The sequence below is a fragment of the Lissotriton helveticus genome, chromosome 3_1 (genome assembly GCF_964261635.1).
Source record: "Lissotriton helveticus chromosome 3_1, aLisHel1.1, whole genome shotgun sequence".
Lineage (NCBI taxonomy): Eukaryota > Metazoa > Chordata > Amphibia > Caudata > Salamandridae > Lissotriton > Lissotriton helveticus.
Genome location: NC_136061.1, coordinates 805,461,976 through 805,488,815, shown reverse-complemented (window position 1 = coordinate 805,488,815; position 26,840 = coordinate 805,461,976). Strand labels below are relative to the sequence as shown.

The 26,840-nt window shown below is 41.4% G+C and overlaps 1 protein-coding gene across 1 annotated transcript in view; it reads left to right on the top strand.

Annotated features, from left to right (window-relative positions):
- Window positions 1-26,840, top strand: part of USH1C (USH1 protein network component harmonin) — an 898,978-nt gene that overhangs the window by 90,155 nt on the left and 781,983 nt on the right. Inside the window, exon 2 of the mRNA XM_078681063.1 lies at window positions 26,212-26,279. Within this exon, the coding sequence (XP_078537189.1) occupies window positions 26,212-26,279 (68 nt within the window). The remainder of the gene's footprint in view (window positions 1-26,211; window positions 26,280-26,840) is intronic.

Sequence of the window (26,840 nt, the reverse complement as noted above, 5' to 3'; positions counted from 1 at the left end):
CTAAACTACTGAGTGCGCACTACAGTACTACACCTCTCCAGAGAAAAATGACAATTATATCGCATTTTACCCTGACTTTACTGTGGCAGTGTAGTCAGCTAGGCGAGAATATCTTCGGTTGCACAATATGCCGTTCTTTACCCCGCCCACCTAAGAGTTGATCATGCTGACACGCTGAAGAGCTTTACTTTGCCGAATGCAGCCATGGACTTTTCTAAAACCCTCACTAGATTTGAACACACCTCACTGAGATCTGAACCAGATGCCGAGGATATTTGAGAGTTATCATGACTATGTTGTCTATTAATTTATCTTTGCGGGCTTTGCAGGGCACATCTACTACTGCTGGCTGTGCTTCCCTTACAGGTTGGACCGAATGTTCTTTCAACAGTGCATCAGTGCGTACGTTTGATGTAGCACTCACTCTGCTTTTCCACCAAAGTTATGCTTTACCACCAAAGTTGCGAATTACAATGTATATTCATGCAACCTGATTTATTAGGGATGTTTTGAAAATGTTGGTGCCCTCGAATGTTGTACCCCAAACAGTTTATAAGTGAGATGTCTGCCTCCAGTCAGATTCCTGGCCACCTCCATCCTCCCGGAGGGTTCTTCCGCCTCTAGCAAGCCCTTGAGGGTGTACCCCATCGGACTACAACAAAGTCTAAAAGTTTAGTTTTGATTGCACTAATTAGTATTTTGACTGCATGTTTGATTATTCTTCTCAGAGTTAGGATGGCTTTGGCATAGGTCCAATGCTGAAGTGGGTCAGGGACATGGTGCATTGCGGCATGTGAATGGGATCTCAAACAATAAACAGTCACATTGTCCCATGCGCAAGCCCCTACATGCCTCTGATCATGTACGTATCATCCTATGGTTGTCCTAGAATAAAATGGCATGTCAGGTAGGACAGATCAATCTGCTGACATGGAATGTACGTGGTCTAAATAACCCCAAAAAAGTCAGACAGGTATTTGCCTATTTAGACCACCACCAGTTGCAGGTGGCACTCTCCCAAGAGATGCACCTCACTGTGCAGGCGGCAAACCGTTTGGAAGCTAGATGAGCAGCTGTGGGAATAGCCTCCTCTTATTCTTGTTTTTCTAATTAACAAAGGTACACCATTTGATCATCTATACCGGGGCACACTCCGAGATAGGTGATCAAGGTAGATATGCTATTGTAGGTAACTTAGGTGGCAATGTTATTACCTTTGTTAATTTATACGGACCCAACATTGGTCGCCCTGTCTTCTTCATTAAAATATGGAACCGCTTTCATGACCTGAAGCCCTCTGCTATTCTTAGGGGGGGAATTTTAACTTCATTTAAAGTCTGCATTAGATAGGTCAGCTACCATGGATTGGCAAGATACACATTCTGCTCAAATACTGAGGGACGGTATGAAAGTCTGTGGCCTCATAGATATATGACGCGCATGTCACCTGAAGGAACAAGAGGGCACCTTCATATTGTCCGTACACAATATGTGGTTTCATCTGGATTACTTGTTAGTGACGAGTGAGGTGAGCCCATGGGTCATCAAGGTATGCAACCTGGCAAGAATGAGGTCAGATCATTCCCCTTTTGTGCTGTCACTCATTCTTCCAACACGCACACCTAGGCCATACCAATGGAGGCTCCAAGCCTCAGCACTTCTGGATGCGGTATTCTGCAATGCTGTGTGTACAGCAATTCTATAATACTTTAAAACAAACAATGGGTCGGTGGAGGAGGTGAGCACATTAGGGGAGCTTTTAAGACTGCTATTTGTGGGGGGCATGTATTAGACTTCAGGCCCGAGTGCTGCAGGCCATCTGCTCTCACCTTCAATTTCTTGAGAATACCTTGAAAAACCTAGAAAAATCCAATGAAGCCCAGCCTCACCCCTCAGCGTTAGCAGCTATTAGAACACGACTTAGAGAATATAATGACACAGCAGACCAAGAGATTCAGCATATGTCCAGAAGGTGGGTGGCAAGAGCATAAGTGGAGGGAGGTCGCCCTGAACGTCGAATAGCAATCAAGATCAAAGACCCCTGGGCCTACACTCATGTTGTGACCTTACTTACCCTATCGGTAATACATACCATGATAATCCATCTATTCTAGTGCACTTTGTGGAGCTCTACCTTTGAACTATACAGTGCCCACACATCAGCAACAGAGCAAGAAATAGCATTGCATTTTAATGATGTTGCGCTCACCAGGCTGTCACCCAGTCGGAGAGAATTTCTCCTCCAACAGATTTCTGAAGATGAGATAAAAGATGCCATTCATACACTCTTGAACAGGAAGGTCCCTGGAGCATCAAGCTTCCTCGCAAGTTCTATAAGATGTATTCAGATTTACTAGTGCCCCACCTTAGAGCTATGTATCAGGAAGCCTATGATAAACACACGCTGCCACCCTCATTAAGGGAAGCTCTAATAATAACAATTTTGAAACCTCACAATTGTCATTAATAAATACAGATGTCATAATTCTTGCTAAGATCCTGGTGGCCTGACTTCAACCTCTGCTATCCTCGTTCATGCTTCCAGACCAGTGAGGCTTTACCCCTTTCTGATCCACCACTCACAATCTATGCACACTCTCGCAGTCCTCCATCAATTGGACCCCTCACTGCAGGCAGTGGCGGTATTTCTTGATGCCACTAAGGCATGTAATTCTATACATTGATCTTATATGTTCTCGGTTCTGTCCCATATGGGTATGCCACAGGCATTCCTATGATGGATCTGTTTATTGTACACAGACCTAGTACCTCAAATCCACGTAAATGGCATTATGTCGAAAGCACTACACATCTATAGAGGGACATGGCAGGATTGCCCATTATCAGCAATTCGATTTGGGTAATAAGGCAAAGACATGCTGAAACCACATTGCTCTTTTGCCAATGTGCTTTAGCCGTATCCTTATATGCGGATGACATGGTGATAAAGGTACGCATCCCAGACATTAATGTGGCACCAGCGATCAGCGACGACATAAAATACAAATGGTATTCTGGACTGAATATAAACTGGTCTAAATCAATTACTTTTTCCTTAACCCAGTCCACAAAACCCCACGTCCTGGAGTACCCACTAGAATGGTGTGCAGATTCTATGAAATTCTAGGGGTGTGGATGCACAGGGACCCTGAGCTCGCTATCCAACAAAACTATGGTACTGCCATCTCAAAACTAAAGGACCAGGTGACCCACTAGATACATCTTCCTCTGTCCTTGACTGATACATCTGTGATTATGAAGATTGCTGTATTACCCAGGTTTTTATTCTTATTCATCAATACCCCCATCCCCCTGACTAAGGCCTTCTTCAAACTCTTAAATCTTGTATGACAATCCTTGCCTGGACTGGGAAGGAAACTACAATTTACTGGCAAACCCTCACGCACCCCTACAACCAAGGGGTGTTTGGTGCACCTGACATCTACCTATATTATCTGTGCGCACAAGTGCACTTTACGCATTACTTGTATCACCCCCAATGACATACACCCCATACAGTGATCGAAAATTATACCATTCGTCCTATCCCCTCAGGGCTACGCTATCCTATACAGGCACTGATACCGCATCTACAGAAATAAACGATATCCATAGCACAATGAGAACTTGGCAGGCACTTTATGCACAAGCGTGTAAGACCCTATTGTACACCTCGGCGATGCCGGATGACATCGTCCAGCCTTGTCAGCCATTCAAACGTGCTTTCTATGCTGAATGAGGCAGGTATGAAGACGATCGGTGATGCATTTCTAGCGGAGACCTTTATTGCACTTGATGATTTCCTGGGTACTCAACAACACACACCCCTTCAAATGTTCATATTTAACCATGAAGCGCTTTTATCCCTCCTTTCTACTGGACCCGGCCACTCTGGGGTCCTTGAGGATTCTCCTCACCTGTGCTAACCGCAAGAAACTCATTACCAAGTTATACAACACCTCTCAGCATGAGCAACTTGAGAGTTCGAACTTCTCATTAGGTAAATGGATTGCCATAGCAGAAAATCCACTAACACTAGCAGATTGGGAATTTTGCTGTACCCTGTTGAGTAGACTAACGCCAAATTGTAATTTGTGAATTATACACTTCAAATACCTACAGCAGCTATGCTTCTCTCCTCTTCAATTAAAAAAATATGGGTTAGGGGTCTGTGGGACATGCACACACTGCAGTGACCCCCGCTGCAGATTTTCTACATCTGGCCTGGTCCTGTGACCCTATTTACCATTAGTGGACGCAGATAACGCAGGCACTATCTGAAATGGTGATGGAGTGTGTTTAATGCGCCCCCAGGTGTGTCTCCTGAGCATTAATAAATCTCTTCAACCAGCCAATTGGAAACTTGTGTCAGTGACACTGTTGCTTCCAAAAAGAAGAGTGTCTATTCCCTAGGGGAGACATGCTCCTAAACTTGCAGACTGGCTTAAAGATATGTCATATTGTAAAATCCATTTAGATACCTATGCAGAAGAGCTCCCATGGGCCTCAAGACCAAATTAATGTTGGGATCCTTACACATCTTATTTGCTAACAACTACAGCTGGTGACTTGGTTTGAATATTGCTTGACATTTTAATATGGGAATGGTACATGGGCATAGACATCTTGAAATGTATTATCTATTACAGTTGGGAGTGTAATGGAATCTCTGTTGTAACTGTTTTAAAGCTTAAAAAGAAAACGCTGTGTATTCCTCCTAGATTGTTACGCACAATGGAGAGCTTAGGTAGTCATTACTGGCAGGATGAGAGGGCAGAGTTAGGCACAGCTCCACTTACATAAAAAGGCTCTGTCCTGCCTCCACGTGCCCTGTGTAGTTAGTCAGGAACCAAGGCAGAGGAGGCAGGAAACCTAAGCACTTCAAAGGGAATCCTCTAGATATGTCTCCAACTTTGAAAAAGGCACCAGATATAAATCTTGGACCTCAGACATCAACTCTTCAATACACTTCTTAACCTGCGTAGGACTCTGCCAGGAAGAAGTACTGCTGTGCTCCTGAAAGGACTGGCACTCTTCTGGGCTGCTGCCCTGTAAGACTGCAGCTTGCTGTGCTTCCCTTCTGCCTGCTGCCCTCTTGCCTGGGTGAGAAGGACTGGACCTGCAACCTGTACCCAGGACCACCAGAGTGACTCCAAAGGCTAGTTTCTTGTAACCAGCACCTACACACTCAAGCTGTGAGTACTACCATACCAAGAGGTACCACCCTAGTCTTGGACCCTTGGAAGTGGGCCAGAAGGTTCTATGCCAGGCCATCTGTGGTTCCAGTACAAATGATGCATCACCTCTGCTGTGCTCCGCAACCCAGAGTAGTACCAACAAATCGCCTCTGCTATAAGGATTCTTTCAGCACAAGGACTCTGCATCAACCTCGCAGCCTCATCACATTTGCCGTTACTTGATTCATCTCCGACTTAGGCCCTCACATCACAAGCCTCTTGTCGACGGCAGTCTCGATGACTATGCAGGACCTCGTATCACAAGCCTAGCAATCTTGACAGAACACCTGGTTTGGGGTGCATCCTCGACGCAGGACTTCACCAGCTTCCCTGGTTGACAGCCTCATTGACGATGATGCAGGCCCTTGCATCACAGCCTTGCAGCTCCCCAAAACCAATGATGCGTGACGCTTTTCAGACTTGGACCTCTCATCTCCTTGGCTGCACAATGCTTCCTCAGCTCGAGGCCTTGCAATGCTCCTCAAACAGGATGTAAGGTACTCTTGTTCTGCTAGCCTGACTGGGTCCCTGCAGCGGGCCCACGCTCAATTGCAGTTGTTTTGAACTCGTGACTTTGTCTCGGCACAACCAGATATCCACAGTTGTTGCTTTATGCTTTTTGGTGCTATTTTCACTTAAAAAATGTTTATTATACATCTCCAGTTTTACTGATTTGATTATTGTCATCTGGTCTGTTTTATTTATTAAACTTTTCTAATTTGGTGTGGGATCATTCTTGTGTGGTTTTTTCATGTTATTACTGTTTAAATTGCTGCATAAATACTTTGTTATGTTATGCTGTTATATTGGTGAGTGTGAGCAAGAAAAACAAGAGCTAGACTCCCTATTGGCAAGATTTCTCAATGCGAGTGGTCACTGCAGGTCACTACCACTTGCATTGAGAAAGTTGGCACTCGCGTTGCGAACGATTATTTTTGAGTAGAAAATCTACTCGAGCAGCAAAAAGAAACAGTACCCTCTGGGGCACCACGTAATGCCATTCGCATGGCTTTTTCAGTGCAGGACAAGCTCACGGCACTACAAATTAGCACGAGCAGCACGACAGACCAGAATTCTGCAACTCATAGAACTCTGCGAAATCTCGCTGAGTTTTTACGTAAAACACCACGAGTTCCACCCACCCATAGTAGCAGCCTGACCCTTTGGGTTCTGCCCATTAGGAAGGAACAGATCCATTTGAGAGCGGGTCCTTGTATGTTAGTCTCGTAAAGTCTTCTGGTGAGGGTGTTGTGGGATACAGTATTAAAGGCTGCAGAGAGGTCGGGCAGGATGAGGGCCGCTGTTTGTCCTTGGTCCCGGATGATTCACATATCGTTGATGGCCTCGATGAGTGCTGTTTTAGGTCTGTGATTCTTTCTGAATCTTGACTAAGTGTTGTCTATAAGATGGAGAAGTTCAAAGTGAGTTGTGAGTAGCTTATTGAAGACATTCTCAATCACTTTGGCTGAACAGGTTGGATGTTGCTCAGTTGATTCAGGTTGGTTGTGGGCTTCCTGATGAGGGTGTTGATTTCTGCAAGTTTCCATTCATCTGGGAAAGTGGCAGATGTGATAGAAATGTTGATGATATGGGTCAAGGTGGTGCTGATTGGTGTTGTTCCCAGGATGAAAATGTGGGGCTTGAATCCGCTGGTGCCCCTGAGTGGATGGTCAGCATGATTGCCACTGTGTCATTTCTGGTGGGGGTTACCATTTGGTTATTTAGCCATCTTGACTGATGATTGGTAGGTTAGAAATAAGTTCTCTGAGTTTGAGTTGGTGTGTGAAGTTGCTGTAGATGTTTGCGATTGTGCTGTGGAAGAAGCTTGATAGGCTGTTGCAGAGTTCTTGGGAGGTAGCGATGTAGTTGGCAATGGCCGACGGGGAGGTGAAATCCTTGATGATCGAGAAGAAGTCTTGAAGCTGTTGGAGCTTCAACTGGGACGGTTTACTGAAGCTTCTTTCTTGGTATCTCTTATTTGCTAGTAATAGTGTCTGAGTTCAGCTTTGTAGGTAGTTCTGCTAGTAGTATTGTAGCTGGCTCTCCATTTCCTTTCTAGCTGTTTACAGTGTTATTTGATGTCTCAGAGGCCTTCTGTGTAGCAGCTGGCCTGCTTATTTGATCTACTATGCATGTTGGGTTTGGGTGTGAGGAAGTCCATGCAGTTCTTGATCCAGTTGTTGACGTTCTTGTTGGGGTTGTCAGTGGATCTAGGTTGATCGTGCTGAGGGTGCTGTATCTGCCTGCTCTGTGATTTTGCTTCAGCTGCAACTTGTAATGCTGAACCTGGTAGGGATGTTGACTTGAAAGTGGATGATGGAGTGGTTGATATGTGTGAGTGGTGCAATGGAGTTGTACTTGGTCTCGTTGCTTGTGGTGAGGATGAGGTCCAGTGTGTGCCTGGGGTGTGTTTTGGTTGTTCTTAGATGGACTGAGTGAGTCCAAAGTTGCGCAAGCTTTCAAGGAGTGCTGTCAAAGACGGCCCTGTCTAGCGACCTTGTAACCTGCTGGAATTGCTGTGGCGATGTTAGGAGCTGAGAAGGAGTGAGCCAGATCTCTGTGATTGAGAGGATGTTGGGTGCATTGCTGCTCAGCATGTCAGATATTTTGTGTGTGTGTTTGCTGAGTGATTGTGTTTTAAGAAGCATGTTTGCGAGTGGGTGCTAACTTGCAGGTTTGCCGTGGCAGGGGTGTTGAGGGCATTGTTGCTATTTGTATGGGGTGTGGGTGCATGGCTGCTGGAGAACCGGCAGGGGGTGCAGATAAAAACTCCTATCATGGTGTGCGGTACACTGCAGCAGCCATTGCGAGAACAGTGTCTGGGGTCTAGAGATCTAAGGAGTGCTGTGGAGTATTGCTTGGTGGTGATCGGACCAAGGTTCCTAGCGCTAGGTGCAGTCTAAGCACAAACAGGCGCTGGCTTGCTTGCCATTGGAATACCTTCAGCCATCTACTGTGCATCTGTGTTGCAGCTGTCGTTAATTAGGTCCAGAAAGGGGAGAGGAGTGCAGGGTGCCATGAAGTAAATTCCTGTGCTGATGTGCAAGCTTGTCTTCTTCTTTTAAAGAAGGTTTCCCCAGGAAAACCCGTAACATCACTTCCTGTCCAAATGGATGATAATAAATTCAGTGACTTCACTTCCTGTGCAAGTGGATGATGGGTTGATCCACTGATGTCACTTCCTGTGCTGATGGGTGATGGAAAATGAATTCCTCTTGGTTGGCGTCTCCGTTTAAAGATGGTTTTGGCTGGAGAACTAGTAATGTCACTTCCTGTCCAGATGAAAGCGGGGAAATTCTGTGATGTCACTTACTGTGCTGACAGGTGCTGGGAAATGAAGTCCTCTTGCTCGGCTTCTTCTTTTAGCTATGGTTTTGCATGAGAACTAGTAATGTCACTTCCTGTTCAGATGGAAGTGGGGAAATTCAGTGATGTCACTTCCTGTACAGGTGAATGGTGGCACCATGCCACTTCAGTTTGGACCCAGCCATAAACATATTAGTCTTGACCCTGCTCCATTAGGAACAGTCCAGTCCGAATTGCTGTTTGTAGGTTGCTTGTGTTCTGGTTCAGGGAGGACCTTTTTTTTTTACCGAGTTTTATATAGCGCGAACTTGACCCGAAGGTATTGGGTACCAGAGCGCTTTACATAAGCACCAGTGCGTTACATGGCTTGGCCTGGCATATAAATGTATGTCTGCTGGGAGTACCTCTGTGCTCTGGCTGGGCTGACGTTTATAAGCTCTACAATAACATATAACAAGGAGAAGTTTCTTTGGCATTTAGGAAAATGTATTTTTAAATATCAATAGTTCACATTTAAAGTGTACCTTGCATTTGTGCCTAATATAAAAAAGTGGTGCATTATGTATTCTAAAAATGTGCCCTCAAGGGGGGACTGAAGACCTAAAACGTATTGTATTTTGCTGTGCATGTTTAGCTGCAGTTTCTATAAGACAGGCTACGTGTAAATAATAACTCTACACCTGTAGCTAAAAAAGTACTAGAATGTCATTCAGAGTTATTTCCCACTTAATTTTCACAGTCTGATTTGTATCTGATTTTCAGTAACGTTAGTGGACAAATATTTTTTTTAATATGTACTTTAGACTGCATGAGCTTGTTTAAAACTAGTTCTGCTACTTGTCAGATTTCCAGAGATGGAATACACAGTCTTTGCTGGGAGAGGTAATAAGCCTGGCTTAGAAAACAACAGCCTGGCCCTGAACCTAGGAATGTCAGGGCGATATTAACTGCTACCACTTAGCGGGGAATAATTACCTGGGAGGGGTGCAGGGCAGCTAGCAGAACAAATGGAGCTTCAACAGAGAGGTGTTCTATTATTCATTCCAAAGATCCTCCTAGCCAGGATGGCTCCTGTCCCAGTGGGGGAGAAAAACAATTTATATCAGGCAGGTTAGAGGAGATACCATCTAAATAGGCAGTGTCTACGGAGCTGAAGACAGGCCTGACTGGTGGCAGGTGGGGATGTGATTTTAAAATAGGGGCTCCTGGCTTATTTTACAGGAATGCAGAGGAAGTGCTCTAAACAGAGGTGGGGAAGAGATAATATTAGATTGGGTGAGAGAATATCTCCAATCACAGCCTAGTGCAAATGATTTGGCTCCTAAACCACCACTTACTCAGTAGTAGTAGTAGTCCTGGGCCTGGAAATATTCCTTCTGAAGAAGCACCTGTTGAAAGAAAGAAGACGCATCATTTCTTATTCCTGCTGAAAGAAGAAACCTCCCTGGTGAACTTCTCTGAGCACCTCCTGAACCCGGGCTGAAATTGCTCTCCAAGAGTCTAATTGTTGGCCTCCTCTTTGCCTGCTTCAGGTCCTCAAAAACTCCTAACTCCAAGAAGACTCAGCTGATCATAGTGGACTAAAACCTGCAAATGGGCTGGAGAGAGATGTGTTGCTTTGAAACCTGTCCTGGGGAGCTGAGGGCTCAAGAATTGCTCAGGAAGATCTTTCTCTTCTACCCGAGGATTGAATCAAGGTGCTAAGGGTTGTCCAGGGATGTGCCCCCCAAAGTAGGAGAGAAAACCAGGTACATCTTGCACAGGTCTTTGCCACAGTGAACATTGATTCAGCTGTATGTAGTAAGTTAAATAATTCTTCATGGAGATATTTCTCAGGTAAGCAGGAATACTTTATTCAGAGAGTACAGACAAACGCTACATCTTTCCAGCTGACCAGACTCCAACTGGCAAGTCTGGAATGCTAAATCACTGATGACACAAGAAGGAACATTTAGGGATTTTAATAAGAAGGTAAAAGGATGGACATAAAGGAAGGGCTAATAATAATTGTGGAATTACATGTACAACACATCTCCTTCCCTTGGAGTGAATGAAAAATGATGTCAAATTAATATGAATATTTAACACAAATAATCACTCAAATAAACAGGTGGTCGGCGAGACCGTAAACTCCTAACATTGTCAGACACAGAAGAATCATTTGCATGTAAATCATGAGTATGTGAAACCAATCTATTAAGATGATGTGAAGCATCACCATCACCTTCCTCCCTCCTACACCTTTGGAATTATAACTACTAAGATCTTCTTGTGTGGAAAACATATAGCCACTATTGTACATTGAACTCCCACATTTCTCAACATTTTTTGTGTTTCCCTTTTGATACAGAGCAATTCTTCTGTAATTCAATTTTTCACCATTCTTAAAAACCACATAGTGTGGATGAACTTGTTCAACTAAAAATGGTCCTCTGTATTTTGAGAGTCCTTTAGAGATTCTACCCGGTTTGATTTTACCAAATCTCCCACAGATATTGAATTAGAGTAAACACTTTGAGTACTACTACTGAAATTTTCAATATTATAGTTCTTCAACCAAGAAGGAACCAGTTTTGTTCCAGGACTTCTTCATCGCGTGATTTCAAAGGGAAATTTTGTATCTAAATTGTGTGTGGTTTTGCGGTAAGCCCAAACCATTTCCTGGACAGTTTCATCAGAAAAAAACCCTAAAGAAATGGACATTTGTAAGATACCCTTAATTACTCTATTGGCTCTCTCACAAAGACCATTTTCTTTGTGGAATATATAGAGTTGTGCGATGATGTTTTATCCCACACCCTGTCAAAAATTCTTGCATTCTTTTTGAGATAAGTTGCGTTCCATTATCCATAATAATGACAGATGGAGCCCCTTCATCATTAAAGATATTCTTGAGAAATCCTATTGTGGATTCAGTGGTGATATATTTAACAAACTTAACAGTTAACCACTTCGAAAATGCGTCAATTAAAACAATAGCAAAACGACAATTGTAAGGTAGCTCTTTCATGGGTCCTATGCAATCTAAACACACATTGTGCCAAGGCTTATCTGCAGCAACAATGTGACCCATATCTTGTCCAGAAGCAATTTGTAGTCTTTTTTCACCTTCCTTACAGCACAAACAGTTTTCTACCCAGGATGCTGTTTCTGTATCGATAGCAGGCCACCAAAAATTTGCTTTAATCCTCCTTTGTGTTAGTGTCTGTCCTAAGTGTCCCTCATGAGCTAACTTCAATAATTTTGGTCTTAATAAAAATGATGGAATAAATCTGTCACCTCTCATCAAAATCACCTCATTAAAAACAGTCAATTTCTCTAAAACTTTAATGAAAGGTCGAACGGAAGGTATAACACAACTGTCTCTCTTAGAGCCAATCTTCACAAGATCTATGACCTTTGAAAGTACCAAATCCTCCTTCATTGCAGAAGACCATTCTTCTTTTGAAAATGTACCTTCTCCCAAATTTAAAACGTCCTGAATGTAGGCAACTGCTGCATTTTTCTCATCCAAACCAAACTCTGCAGTACCACCGCAAACAGGAAGTCCGGATAGGCAATCTGCCTGCACATTTCTCCACCCTTGAATATAATATATCTCAAATTGATATTCTTGAAGTCTTGAGGCTAACCTTGTCAATCTAGGTGAACTCTTCCCAGCACCACCTGGAGCGAATATACTGACTAAGGGTTTATGATCAGTGTAAATTCTAAATTTGGTACCCCATAATTAAGTTCTGAAGTAGTGTACGCCCCAAGCTTTGGCTAAAGCTTCTTTTTCTATTACAGAATAATTATATTCTGACGACGACAAAGGTCTAGAAGCAAAAGCAATTGTTTTATCTCCATACGAATGCTTTTGCAATAATACAGCACCTATACCTATATTACTCGCATCAACCATCAAAATTGAAGTTCGTTTTATGTCAAAAGGAGTCAAAACTTTTGCTTCACAAAGTTCTTTCTTGATATCCTTAAAACAAACAGTATGCTCCTCTTTCCAAATGAATTTCACCCCTTTCTTTAATAAACTCCTTAAAGTTGACGTCTTCTCTGAAAAATTCCTCACAAATTTTCCATAAAATTCTATAAGACCCATGAAGGATCTTAATTGATCCTTGTCTGAAGGACAAGGAGCTGATTCAATTGCCTCTAGAAGATTTCTTTTAGGCTTAATGCCCTCAGCCGATATTTCATACCCAAGATATTCTATCTCCTTTACTAAAAACAAACACTTCTCTTTCCGTAAGGTCAAACCAGCTTCTTGAAGTCTATTTAATACACATCTAAGTCTCATTGTGTTCTGAAATGGTGTCTCCAAAAATAAGTTTGTCATCCTGAAAGAATATAGCTTTTTAATACCCTTGAAGATCTCAGTTACCATCCTCTGAAAGACACTTGCAGCAGATATAAGGCCGAAAGGGAATCTTGTAAATTGAAAAGTGCCCTCACTCGTAATGAAAGCCGTTAGATGTTTTGAATCTTGATGGAGGTGTATTCGATGGTTTGCACTTTTCAGGTCCAGCTTAGTGAAATATTTTGCACCCTGTAAAGTTGAAACTAACCCACCAATGTTGGGGAGAGGGAAGACACCAGCTACCACGCTTTTATTCAACGATCTGAGATCAACGCAGAATCTTATTCTTTTGTCTGCTTTCTGTGTGATCACGACTGGAGAAACCCAGTCAGAGGCCTCAACAGGTTCGATAATCCCTCCCTGCAACATTTCTTCAATTACTTTTTTAAATTCCTCCCTTACCACCAGTGGCACCCTTCTCGCTTTATGTTGTACAGGGATTGCATTTTCCTTCAACAAAATCTTGTGTACATACCCCTTCAACTCACCTAATTCTTCTTTAAAGACACACATTGCATTTTCTAGAATGTCACTGATACTGTGATCATCCACCACCATCACTTGAACATCTGCTCTTGGATTAACTCTAATGTTCAAGTCATATTGGTGCATTCATCCTAAGATCGCTGGACCATCAGCTGAAATATACACTTTCCCATTAGTTGAACGATGTTTGAAACATATTTCAGTGTCAAAATAGCCCAAAACTTCTATGGTTTCCCCTTGATAACCTGTAGGATTTATATCACTTTTGAGAAGTGACTTGTTACCCATATTCCTCTGAACATAGATTCCGGAATAATAGTCCATTTTCAACCCATATCAACCATGAGAGTTACAAAGTGACCATCTATTTTAAAATCTGCTTGCTTTAGGTCCCTTCTCTCTCTTTTCATTACCTGAATTAATATCAGATTCACTAACAACTAGTATTTTGTTCACTTCTCTCTTAATTTCAATATTTCCGTCTTCAATAAAAGCAACCTTCCCTTTTGTTTTACTTTTACACATTTTAGAGAAGTGTCCCAATTTACCACATTTCAAACATTCCTTATTTGCATATCAAAACTTAGCATCAGACATATGGGTATTGATCCCACACCTTGTGCAAAATTTGCTCTGCCCTTTGGAGACAAAAGTCTTTCTTTTAAAGCTATTTCCTCTTTGCTTCACAAAACCTATTGCACCCTTCTCACTGTTAGTGCACTCATTCCAATTTTTATCAGACATTTCTGAAATTTCTTGCTGTGAACTGTTTTTCTGTAGTTCCTTCATACATTTCTCCGACCCTTCTACAACTTTTGCCAAATCAATTGCCAACTTTAAAGATGGATTTTTTGCAGCCCAAAGTCTCTCTTATTATTTTCTGTTATTACGTTGTACAATTAATTGGTCATGGATTAATTAATCTGCCATTTGACCAAAATTGCATTTTACAGACAGTTCACTCCATTGTGCTACAAAGTCATCTATTAACTCCTCACTCCATTGTCTATTCTTATAAAATGTATATCTGTTCATAACTATGTTTTCCTCTTTCGCAAATCTAATCTCTAATCTTGATATCGCTTCTTTGTATTCATCCAATCAAGATTCACTTCTAGATTGTAACACTTGAGGAAGGTACTTAAAGACACGTTGTCCTTCTTTACCTAGAGCTGTTAACAACAATGCTTTTTTCCTCTTAGCTGTAAATTCTTGCCCATTAAGTGCCTCAATATAATTATCAAACATTACACTCCAATCCTCCCAAGTTATTGGTGGTGTTCCAGGTTCACTCAAAAACTGTGGTGGGAGAGTTACGTTGACTTGTTGGGCCATATCTCAATATTTATAGATATTTTTGACAGAAGAACAATTCTAAATATACTCTACCTGTTACTCTATGTACTTTTATAAGAACACACTGTAATCATTTAAGTTTTGCTTCAATTAAAATTAATTATTTCCTTAAATACGAAAACAGTGGAGAAGTATACTTAATTGTACGAGAACCCATCACATTATATGTACATTGTTCCCAACTAAGCTTATCATTTCAGAATAGTGTTCACTTTTCTTCTAAATTTTCTGGAGCACCGCTTAAAAACATTTTTTTTTAACTTACTTCTGTGTGTTGTTACTGTTTCTTCCTGTAGAAGGTGCTGGCAATCTACAGACAATTTATTCTTAAAATGACTAAATAATAGAAAGAAATAATTATTTATACGTCCATTACGAAAACTTGAATATAAATGAACAATGCCCTTCACCTACAATGTTTTTACCAAAATAAACATCTGGATGTAATAAAGAAATGGTGAGTGTATCACCGATGATTGACACACTCCCTTTGTCTGCTGTAAATGGTGAGCGTATCACCGATGACTAACACGCTCCCTTCTTTTTTTTTATCGTTGTTTGTATCTGCACAATAATATAAGTGTGTAAACAAATTAAGGAATCCACGGGTACATACCAAAAGTTGAGCGTGTCACCAAAGTAAATACGCTCTCAGTAAAGTCTAATCCTTTCTTTACCATCGTGCCGTGTTTTGTGTTCCAACAATCGTGTTGCTAGTTGCTATAGCAACCACTATGCAGTCGTGAATGTACTTTTCTCCTCAAAATGGCCGCCCACGTTTTACGTGAATGCGTGTTGACGACACACGCTCTTGCGTCCAGTTTCTTCCGTACCTTTGTCAAACGTCACCACTTGGAAACGCTGCTTGAAACCATCAGCTGATGATTCGAAAAGCTCACCGTTGGAGCTCTGATGTCATGACTTCACCCAAGCCTGCTTCCCCGCCAATGCGATGATGTCATCACCACTCGGGACAGCCTCCAACAACACAGCAAATTCCTCTAGAGATCGTAGCAAAACACCTGCTCCTCTTCAAATCACAAAGCGCCTGCTAGGTTCTTTTCGGGGAGATCGCGTCTGACTTCTACTGCTCTGAAACCTTTCTTCTTTCGAATTTCTTCCAAAAATCTCCTCTGAGTCTGGTCAGCCCTCTTAGATCGTCGCCAAATTGTAGTAAGTTAAATAAATCTTCATGGAGATATTTCTCAGGTAACCAGGAATACTTTATTCAGAGAGTACAGACAAACGCTACATCTCTCCAGCTGACCAGACCCCAACTGGCAAGTCTGGAATGCTACATCAATGATGACACAAGAAGGAACATTTAGGGATTCTAATAAGAAGGTAAAAGGATGGACATAAAGGAAGGGCTAATAAGAATTGTGGGCAACATAGAATTACATTTACAACACTGTACTTGCCAGGAAGGGTAATTGGCCTTGTGGAGCACTGCCTAGCAACAGCTTACAGTCGCCAAAACCATCAGTGAGAGCTCGATGATAACATATCCTATTTTGAAGGATCTTTGCCAGCCACGGTCTTGTTCCATTGGAAGATTTTGACATTTGTTTCTGAGACTAAATCCGAAAGTAAAATCTTTGACTGTGGCAAACTGCTTGGTGTATTCAACCCCTATATTAATATACAAGATTTGAGCAAGCCAGCGACCTGCAATAAATTGAAGGACTTTCATCCTGGATTGCAATAGAGACAACAGTATTTCAAGATGGACGATTTACTGTGTGTCTTACTACGGGTCTGCATTGTTGCACTGTGGCTTGGCACAGGGTGGTGGGATAAGCTGTAGGCATAGAGTACTCAGCAAAAGGCGAGTCCCTGCATCCGCAGAAGCGGCACAGCCAGTAGTGGGTGCAGCTTGAGGAGGAGGAGTACTAGCACTTCCGGCACCCACTGTACACTCTCTGTTCTGCAGGGGAATCAGTAGAAGTGACACCGTTCTGCCTGCCTACTGTCTTTCTTCAACTTAATTCAACTTAAATCATAATTTAATTTTCATACAATTTCTTTTTAATCATTGACTGTGGTCATACTCATGCCGGTTCACTGATTCTAGTTTACCCCCACAGGTTTACTTCTCGGTTTTCGAACCTTGAAAGTCCGTATGTATTATTCTAGGATACCTCAAACTTTTGCTGTAGTGGGTGAAGGCGGCGATCAATCACATCTAGGGGAGAAAAGGTTGTCGCTCTAATATGCCAATTAAAAAGCTAAGAACTCACACCTTTGCAATGAAGCGGCAAGTAAAGGTACGAACAGTAAAGAGAGGCAAGAAAAGTCCGTGCAGATAGGTGCTTTAGAAGGATTAACATCAATACCTGAATCCTTCCCTAAATTAGCTCCTACAACACCAGAAAACTGAAAAAACACCAAAAGGAGGTAATGCAATGATCGACGCAGAATTCAGTGACAACACAGCAAACGGCATAGCAGATCAAAGCCATAAGGTGTAATTAAATGTAGAAATAAATATCACCACCCTTTCTACTGAATCAAGTATTCAACAGATAATGTCAGATGTTGTCTCTATCCATGCCTCGCCAAGGGATTATATATTACCAGAGGTAGATCGGAGTTAGCTCCATTATATGGCTGGAAGCAAACTACAGAAAGAGACTTTGGAACTATTTAATAGTACACTTAACAATGAAACAGAGATTGAAGGGAATCTATCCTGCTCTACAGATTTTCCTCTATTAACATTATTTCAACCCGTGAATGATCATACATTCCTCTCTAGGTCCTTACAGTCATTACAGAGGATATTCAAATCTATACTACTTCTGCTGGAAAAAGCAACATCTAATTCTGACCACACACTAGAAATCCAAACTAAAATACTAAATTCTTTAATTAATCAAAATGATATGTCCACTGCCGGAAGGGCAGATATTGGAGTGGGAGTTCAAACAAGTGAACACATTAATGGCTAAAAAGCACAATCCTCATGGAACATTCACAAAATGTCAAGTGCAACTAAAAGAAGCAAAAATATAAAGAAAGTTAAAAAAGAGAATGTGGAAGGTACAGGAACAGTTAAGTCCCTGCTTATTTGCAGAATCATCTCTTGTTCAGGAGACCAGTACTGAGACAGCTGCTCCTCCTTCTTACCCAGTATTTAAATGTTCTAATGGAGTAAGATACTCGAAACCCCCACTCCCCACCCCCCACCACCATCATTTCAACAATACAAGAATCAGGTCCAAAGAAGGTTCATAGAGAGAAGGCAAAAGCGAAGAAGTCTGTGAGGAAGAAGAACAAAGCAAATCGCAGATTTACTATGGGGAAGTCCATTTAGTAAAATTTGCTTTAATAGACGCCCTGACTAATGCTGAGGTTAGCGGTGCAAGCAACAGCACAACTAAAAATGCAAACTCACAGTTAGTGCAAGTATCAATTGTGTCCCTCCTCCCACCGGAAAAAGAAAAGAAGCACTAGCGCAACTAAACCCACTGGCCCCTAACTTTGTAAGCTTTATGCCTCAGCCGGAAAGCAGGTCTCCCTCGCATGTAGCTTTGGCAGTAAGCTCTCACTGCGGGACTTCAGCAGCAGAGCCATTACTAAATCATTATCAAGTCCTCAAGATATAAGATTGTTTGCAAATGGGAAAGATCCTCTAAATAGACAAAGAATCTTAAGGCTATTGCATAACGTCCTGAAACTCAAGTCCCTCACTTCCTCTGAAATAAAACTGGTATCTTTTCCTAAAAGTCAAGATTTTTCCACAGCGTAGGTAAAATTTTGGTCTAGCATGATTCCCTCAATAGTGCTTTAGGAAAGTGACGGCTCCACATGAATGGCTTTAACTTAGTGGGAATTCACTAAAAGTCTCCCGCCCTGCTGTTCCAAATGCTAGCACTTGACACGGTAGGGAAAAACCCTGATTTCTCCACCTAACAGAAAGGGCCATGAGCGCGATAATGGATCTGTGCACACACTTACAGTATATATTGATAAAGGAGAATGATGGATATGAAGCCAAAGTTTGCCAAAAGTGGATAATACAAAAATGGATGTCTCTTGGTCTTGCCTTTCGAGGAAGGTAAATGAAAATAAATTAAACAGTAACTCCAAACTGTCTTTTTACCAATAACTTGGCAATTATCTCCTAGAACCTAGCTGGACTAGAAATACTGACGTTACACAGCCTAATGAGATTCTGCCCAGTAATTATTTATCTCTACAAGATTTGACCTGTAGCTATATTTGACTGGGACAATTATTTTGTTATTGTTGTTCCTGCTATAAGGACTTTGAAATAATACAACTTCCTTGCAATAATATGCAATGCATCAAAATAAAAAAACTTCACAAAATAAGTGATTATTCTCCTAATAGCCTGTTTTTGTTCAACATCTACATTCCACCCAGCCTGGAATTCAACTTACTGATGAATGAGATATTTGGTCTTATAGAGTCCCTCCTTGAGTCTGGTGGGAATTCTCAAATGGTAATAATCGGCGACCTTAACTCACAGATCTCAAATGCTTTGATAAAAGCATATAAAACCAAAGATCTGGAAGAAGCTTGGTCCATTCCTGATCCAGTCTTTCCACCTAAGATAAAGGTTGACAAATGTGGAAGAATGCTATTGGAATCATTGTACGGAATAAATGGTGCGATTTTAAATGGAAAAACTAATGGGTATATCCTTGCTGCCTTTACCAAAAAAGGGGATTACTGATTTCTCTATTATTGATTACATCATAACCAGTTATGACCTATTTCAGAAATTTTTGCTCTTTAAAATGAGTTTGTTCAAGTCAGCGACCACGCCATATTATATTCTTAACTCAAATTACAGTTACATCCTACGTCGTTATGATCACTAACAGTAGGAAATGGGTATGCTTCTATAACCTGTAAGCAAAGATGAATTATCTGGATTTCTACAAACATATCAAGAAACAAAGAAGGGAGTGAAGAGATATATCAGTCCTGGAATCAATCTCCTCTGTAAGGAATGAAAAAACAAAAAGAGTCCACTCTGAGTTACAAAATGAAGTGCTAACTTTTCAAAAAGTGACTAAACCTAAGCAAACCATTTGGTTACTAGCATGGAAAAGAAATGGAGTTTCTTAAAATAACCCTCAGCCACCAAAAGGTCCCTTGGTGGCATGCGCTATCATCGGGTTCTTCCCGCCCCGCTGCGGGACGGGCGTGCTACGACTGATGGATACGTGAGAGCACTTTGAAGTAAAGGGAAGTTATGTGTATTGGTGTGGGAGTGGAAAGTTCAGGAATGAGTGAATTAAAAAGTACCTGGCTTTATGGAAAAACTAAACTTTAATGCTCACTATCGCTGGAATTGTTAAAAAAGAGGGGAAAGCGGAGAGATAAAGCTTTAATGAGCGGCTCCCTCGCTGGTCGAAATGTTTCGAAGCCTACCCATAAGCTTCTGCTTCAGGACCAAATACAATGATCCCCGTTACCACTCTGACCGGTGCCTAGTGCTGTTAGCCTGTTAGGTGTTTTAAATTAATGGACTTCTGTGCGAGACTTTAGTTCAATTCCTACTTGGTAATAATCTTAACAGAACGAATAAGCAATTTCTTACTTGACAATCTGGAAGGATAGAGGAAAAATAATTAGTATTCTTGGCGTACTACGAATGTTCTCATTACATATTTTCACCTTAATTGTGTGAGGAAAAAATTTTTATATATTTTTTCATGTGATATATTTTTCACTTCATGCACAATATCACGTAAAATAAAAGATGTGATTTGTGCTGCCCTCTGTTTTTAAAAACGACATACAAGACACAACAATATATATCACATAGAAGAGGGAAAAGTGTACGGGATCTAACGGTACACACAAGACCATGCAAACAAACAGTACACACATTATCAACCACGCTCCTACCCCCACTCAAAGGACATCACCCCTTTGGGCAGTGCAGCGTGAGCCACCTAACAAGAACAAGAAAAAACATTGTCTTTAACAACAACACCAGTTGGGAGCCACGGAGGTTCACCACATGCCACAGTAAAAATGTGATCTACATGATCACTTGCCCATGCTATCTCCATTACATTGGGATGAACAAGCGTCCTGTGAAAGTACGCATCTGCGAACACATGAGCAAGGTTAAATGCAGAAAAGCCACTACCAAGATGTCCACGCATTATATAGAAACCAACCACACCACACTAGATCTGCAATGGACAGTTATTGAACAAATGGTTTCAGAAGGATCTTGGTTTGAGAAGGAACAGTGATGGGTTTTTCGCCTTGGCACCCACATAGGGGGCTTAAATGATGACATACCATAGGGCCAAATAAGATAATTCTCTTAAACCTGTACTAGGTCACATGACCCAAGACCACCACAAGATATAGACACTATAACCGGATGGTGCCATTATGTATAAGCACTGACTTGCATTAACGTCAACATGTGCAAGTATTCTCTTAAATACATCGGGAAGAGTTAATTAATGAAGCACCATCTATTATCATACGTGTACTTACAGACTTATATATATATACCCTAGGGTTTCATGCATTACCCTGCAACGTTATTGCCCTTTACATACATCTCTCTTTTGAACATTTGGGAGCGTGGGTATTGATTTGGCCATAGTACTATCTAGTAGTACTCATTTACACATTAATCCACATGCACTATGCCAACCCTAGATAACTGGAACAGAATGAATGCACAAAGGGAGCGAGTTGCATAGGTCAGCAACTAGCATATTTCACTGTGAGTGACAATACTCCCTTCTTTTCCCCACAAGGAACTAATAGTGCATTCCAATTGATCCCAATAATAATAAATATATTTTGTTTTATGCCAAAACCACCCTTACACTGTTTTTGGATTTAATGGGTATGCACATCAGTGTTCCAATAGCAGCCGCGAACACACGTCCTAGAATATTTCCAACCAGAAAATTGAGCAATTTGGAGGCGGCCATCTTGGGGAGATTAACATTCTAGTCTTTCTAGCACCCGGAAACATGTCATTGGCGCGGCTGTACAGAGTTCCATGACACTGATTGCAGCTCACTACGGATACAAATAACAGCACTCTGCGAGCATTCAGTGTTCAACAGAGCCACGGGCAGGCATTGTCTCTAGGGAGAGCGAGATGCTTTGACAAATGAAGTACGGTAGAGCCGATAGACTAGGCCACCATAGTACTGGATTCTACTACCATAACATCAGTATAGGAAACCATTACTTCATTTCTAGTTTCTAATTGAACTTTTCATTCAACCTACAGTGTTTGACATGTTGAAGCTCATGGTGTCCAATAAGAAAACCTAAAATGTACTTTTCTCTGCCATTTTCATTTTCTTTCATCATACTGAGGAGTGAAAACACCACCTTCAAACCCATACAGTTTTTTACAGGCACACAGCATATGGGCTTTGAAAGAAGGCCCTGGTCTCTGCTTAACTGATAATACTACGAGAGTGTGATTGCTTAAATGTTATATGCATTGTTGTGTTTTGTATGTCGTTTTTAAAAACGGAGGGCAGCACGAATCACATGTATTATTTTACGCGATATCGTGCATAAAGTGAAAAATATATCACATGAAAAAATATGTCACATTTTTTCCTCACACTATTAAGGTGAAAATATATAATGAGAGCATTCGTAGTACGTCTAGACTACTACTTCCTTTTCCTCTATCCTTCCAGATTGTCAATTAAGAAATTGCTTATTCATTCTGTTAAGAATATTACCAAGTAGGTATTGAATTAATGTTTTGCACAGAAGTCTATTAATTCAAAACACCTAACAAGCTAACAGCACTAGGCACCAGTCAGAGTGGTTACAGGGATCATTGTATTTGGTACTGAAGAACAAGGTTAGGGGTAGGCTTTGAAACATGTTGACCAGCGAGGGAGACGCTTATTAATGCTTTTTCCCTCCTCTGTCCACACTTTTTGTTTAACAATACCAGCTATAGGGAGCATTAAAGTTTCGTTTTTCTGTAAAGCCAGGTATTGTTGAATTCACTCCTTCCTGAATCTTCCACTCTCACACCAATACACATAACTTCACCTCATTTCAAAGTGCTCCCTTACGGAGATTTCTTCATTTCCTTCCCATGGACTGCAGGAAAACGGTAGTCCATGATCTGATCACTGCTCAGGTGAACTACACTAACAGCCTGTATTTGGCTCTGCCAGCCTACTTGATCAGGAAACTACAAACTATACAGAACGTAGCTGCCAGGCTCATCAGAAATGCACCACTCAAACACCACATATTCCCCCCACCTACGCAGCCAGCACTGGCTGCCCATTAAAAGGAGGATAGAATTCAAGGCACTGACTCTCACCTACAGAGCAGTCAGAGACACTGACCCTCAATATCTGATGAAGAGACTCCGAAAATATCATCAGACGAGGGTGCTGAGGTCCAATCATCGGGAACTCCTAGTCACTCCCCGCTTTGCAAAAGCCAGGCTTGGTGGCCGATCGTTCCCCGTTAGAACCACTTCTCTTTGGAACTCCATGCCTGAGCACATTCGGAAGGCCAAGTCAGAATCGGAATTCAGGAAGATCTTGAAGCCCTGGTTCTTTGGCCTCCCTTAGCACTTGGTAACCTGCCCCTACCTCTCTGCATCCGCTGTTAGCGCTGGGACACCTCCGTTGGAAGTAGCTGTGGGCTCTACAAGCTACCAATAATAATAATAATTTTGTAATTCAGAGTGGACTATTTTTGTTTTTTCATTTCTACAAACATAACCAAGATGAATGTAGTAGTCTTGTCATCACGTCTACACCATCCATTTGAAGAAAGAAATTTCATTCTGACATTCGAAGAGATAATCTCAAGTGCTGTCCATGAGATTAAGAGGAGGAGTATAACTCGTAAGGAGTTGGCACTTCTCAAAAAAGAGTCAAAGGAAGCTGAGCTTTCTGCTCGTTCGTCATCAATTTATTGTTTTTTCTGTCACAAGGGGTACAGAAATTCAAGCTCTACCAAGGAAAAGGAGGACATTTTCTTGGTAAATAGTATGATCACCATGGTTAAGAACTGAGTAGAATTGCAGCAAGCAGCCCTACAAAGAAGAATTGTAAAATCTTTTTGCAGCTTATTTCTAAGTTTACAGACAGTAGGAAAAAACTCAGCTCCTATTTCCATCTCTCATAAAGAATGGATCAATTACTTTTCTAAACTGTATGCGAGTAACACTGCCTCAGTGAGTTGTGAGGAGTTCGCTAAGCCTATTCCCGAGATTGATCGGTTTTTAACATCTCCTAAGGAGAAACAGATAAGGAAAGCAAGATCTGCTGCAGGGATGGGTCCTGACAAGATTCCCATAAAAGTACTATAGGGCGACCCAGAAGGATAGAGTAGGCTCCTAACTACCCTTTTCTCTCACTGCTATGCAATGAGACAAATACCAAGTTTTTGGACAGGAAGTGTAGTAGTCCCCTGCACAAAAAAGACTCCTGCCTTTTTCCCTGTAACTACCATCGAATTGCATTACTCAGTACAACAAGGAAGATCTTTGCCTCAAGTGTTTTGGGACACCTCAAGATATAGGCATTCTCGAAGGGTGTGATACCGCTCATCCAAGCGAGCTTTAGACCCAAACACTCAGTGACTGATAATATTTCGATAGTGCAAACTGCTATTGATAAGTATGGGGTGACTAAAGTGCAAGTTGTATACTGTGCATCTGGGCTCGCTGAGCACTGTTTGGCAACAGCTTTCAGCATTTCCCTGCGGGAGGAATCTGAGGTCCAAAATAATGACTATGTCTCAAGGTAGAAGTCTTCACAGGGAAAAAGCATCAAAAGTATCCATCTAGCATGGGACCTTTAATGGGGGCGATTTTTTTATTTCTCCTGCTCGGGGCTTTCCTGCTAAAAGCCAAAAGCTTCACTGGGACTTCGTCTGATGACTTTCCAGCCAAATGGAGTCCTTCTGGGCCTCAGCCAGTTGCATTACCCCACTGATGATGTTTTGCTTCCATTCTGTAAGCTCAGTTGGGAAATTAAAACTTCTGACTGGGTCAAACATGATTTCTGCATCTGACCCGCAATCCATCAGGGTCAACCTTAAATTAATCCTAGGTCCTGGTCATGCACAACCAGATGGCAGCCATTGGTACAGAACTATTTTTGGCACTATTTGTATTTAACATTATCAAAAAATAGATATCACTGGGTTCCCTCTTTGGATTTTTGTCATTTTGTTCATTACATTATTTTCTATTTTTGAAAATTGGAGTGGAATTTTTATTTATTATGCTGTTTTTTCAACTTTTTAACTGTTTTGGTAGCTTTAAATGCTTTACATATTTTCTTATGTTAAGTCACTCTGCTGTGTGCTTTAGCTACCAGGGGTGAAGATCATGTTTAAATTACTGAAACCTTACTTGATCCAAAAGAAAGAGTGCCCCTATTAGTTGTGGTGGAACAACATCCACTCTAGCTAATCACTTTGTCACAGGGATCTACGCAAGATTACACATATGTAATCAAATGTTTGCATTTTCCTTTTTTGCAATTGTATTCCATTTTGTGCACCGAGCGATCATGCTTCCTGCTTTGCAAAAGAAGGTAATAGTGCAGATTTAGTTGCAAAAAAATATTTCAAAATACATATGATAGATGCGATTTGTGAACACTAGCTGTGGAAAATAAGTCCACAAATGCATAATCAGTTGTTTTTTTTAAATGTATACAGTTGTAGTATTCGCTTCCGTTATTTGAATGAAATGGAAAAAGAGACAGAGTGGTTGGAAGATAATTATTTCAAAGCGTACACTGGATTAAGCAGTTCTTTTCTGTATTAGTAAATCTTGCAATTTTTTTTCCTAACTACTCTTCTGCTTGGACAATAATCATTGGTTATTTGAAGGAAAGCAGGGAACTGTTTGTTTAAAACAGATAACGTTAAAAGGAAATTGGTTAAACTGTAAATACGTCAGCTTCATAAAATATACTGCTAAAACCATCGCTAAATCTGTGTTTCATCTTTTCATAAAAACGAGGAATGTTAACGATTTTCAGCATATTGTCATTTTTCGGTTGCTATTGAATAATTAGCAACAGTGCCAAAGTGTCGTAACTCGACACGCCTCTCCATGAATGCTGGAGTTCTGGAGTGAGGAAAGAAATAGTAACAGCAAACCAGCTAAATGTCCCCGCTGCGAGAACTCTGCGGTACAGGACTGCACGCGACCAGAGCTGCAGGTCCAAGGCATGTGTGGCAGCCGCAGCACCCAGTGGCATCTCCGCGCTGAGAGGATGGGCAACTTTAATGAATGCCCAAAACTGTTCCTGAAGGCATTTCTTCACCATCACAGTCCGCGTCAGGTAGGGCGCAGCGCAGGTTCGCAATGGAACATGAACTCACTTTCGCTTCAATAGCGCTTGCAAATGCGACTAAAATTGGTTATCTGCCTGCGTTTATATGATTGTCTTTCATTGTAGTGATCATATTTGCAAATATGTGTTTTATTTACAGGTTGACTTGCTGATTGACAATGAAGCCGAAAAAGATTATCTATATGACGTGCTGCGAATGTATCATCAGTAAGTGACTGGGTGCCACCATTTTTTACATAAATATGTACTTCCTTTGAGAGCATATCAAATTATTTATTTATCGTTACCACTATGTGCCCTATGTAATGTTGTACAGTAAATCGTTTTTTTGTGAACGTCCACCATACTTAAAAAAAAATGCTCCTTGTCTCATCAGCGTTACACAGCAGAATACCTTTAAAAGAGGCTAGCTATATTTTGTGATTTGGGTCAATCTCTAATAAGCCATACAGATGTACTGAACACGGGTTGAATATTTAAAAGCCGCAACGCTCTCATTCTAACTCGATGCTGTGCTCAGGTCTTTGCCGCATAAACTTAATTTCAAGTTCAGGGAACCTGGAACAGGAGTTCTAACTGCTTCCAGCCTGCATGTAAAATACAAGTGAATTATGTTGACGTGTCAGCGGCTCCAGGTTGTATGTATATATTCTGAATATGGCAATATAATTGCATCTGTGCTGCACTGAAATATGAAATACATTCGGAATGATTCACAATTGTAGATAATAGGATGCTGGTGCAGTCATAATACTTGTATGATCGAAA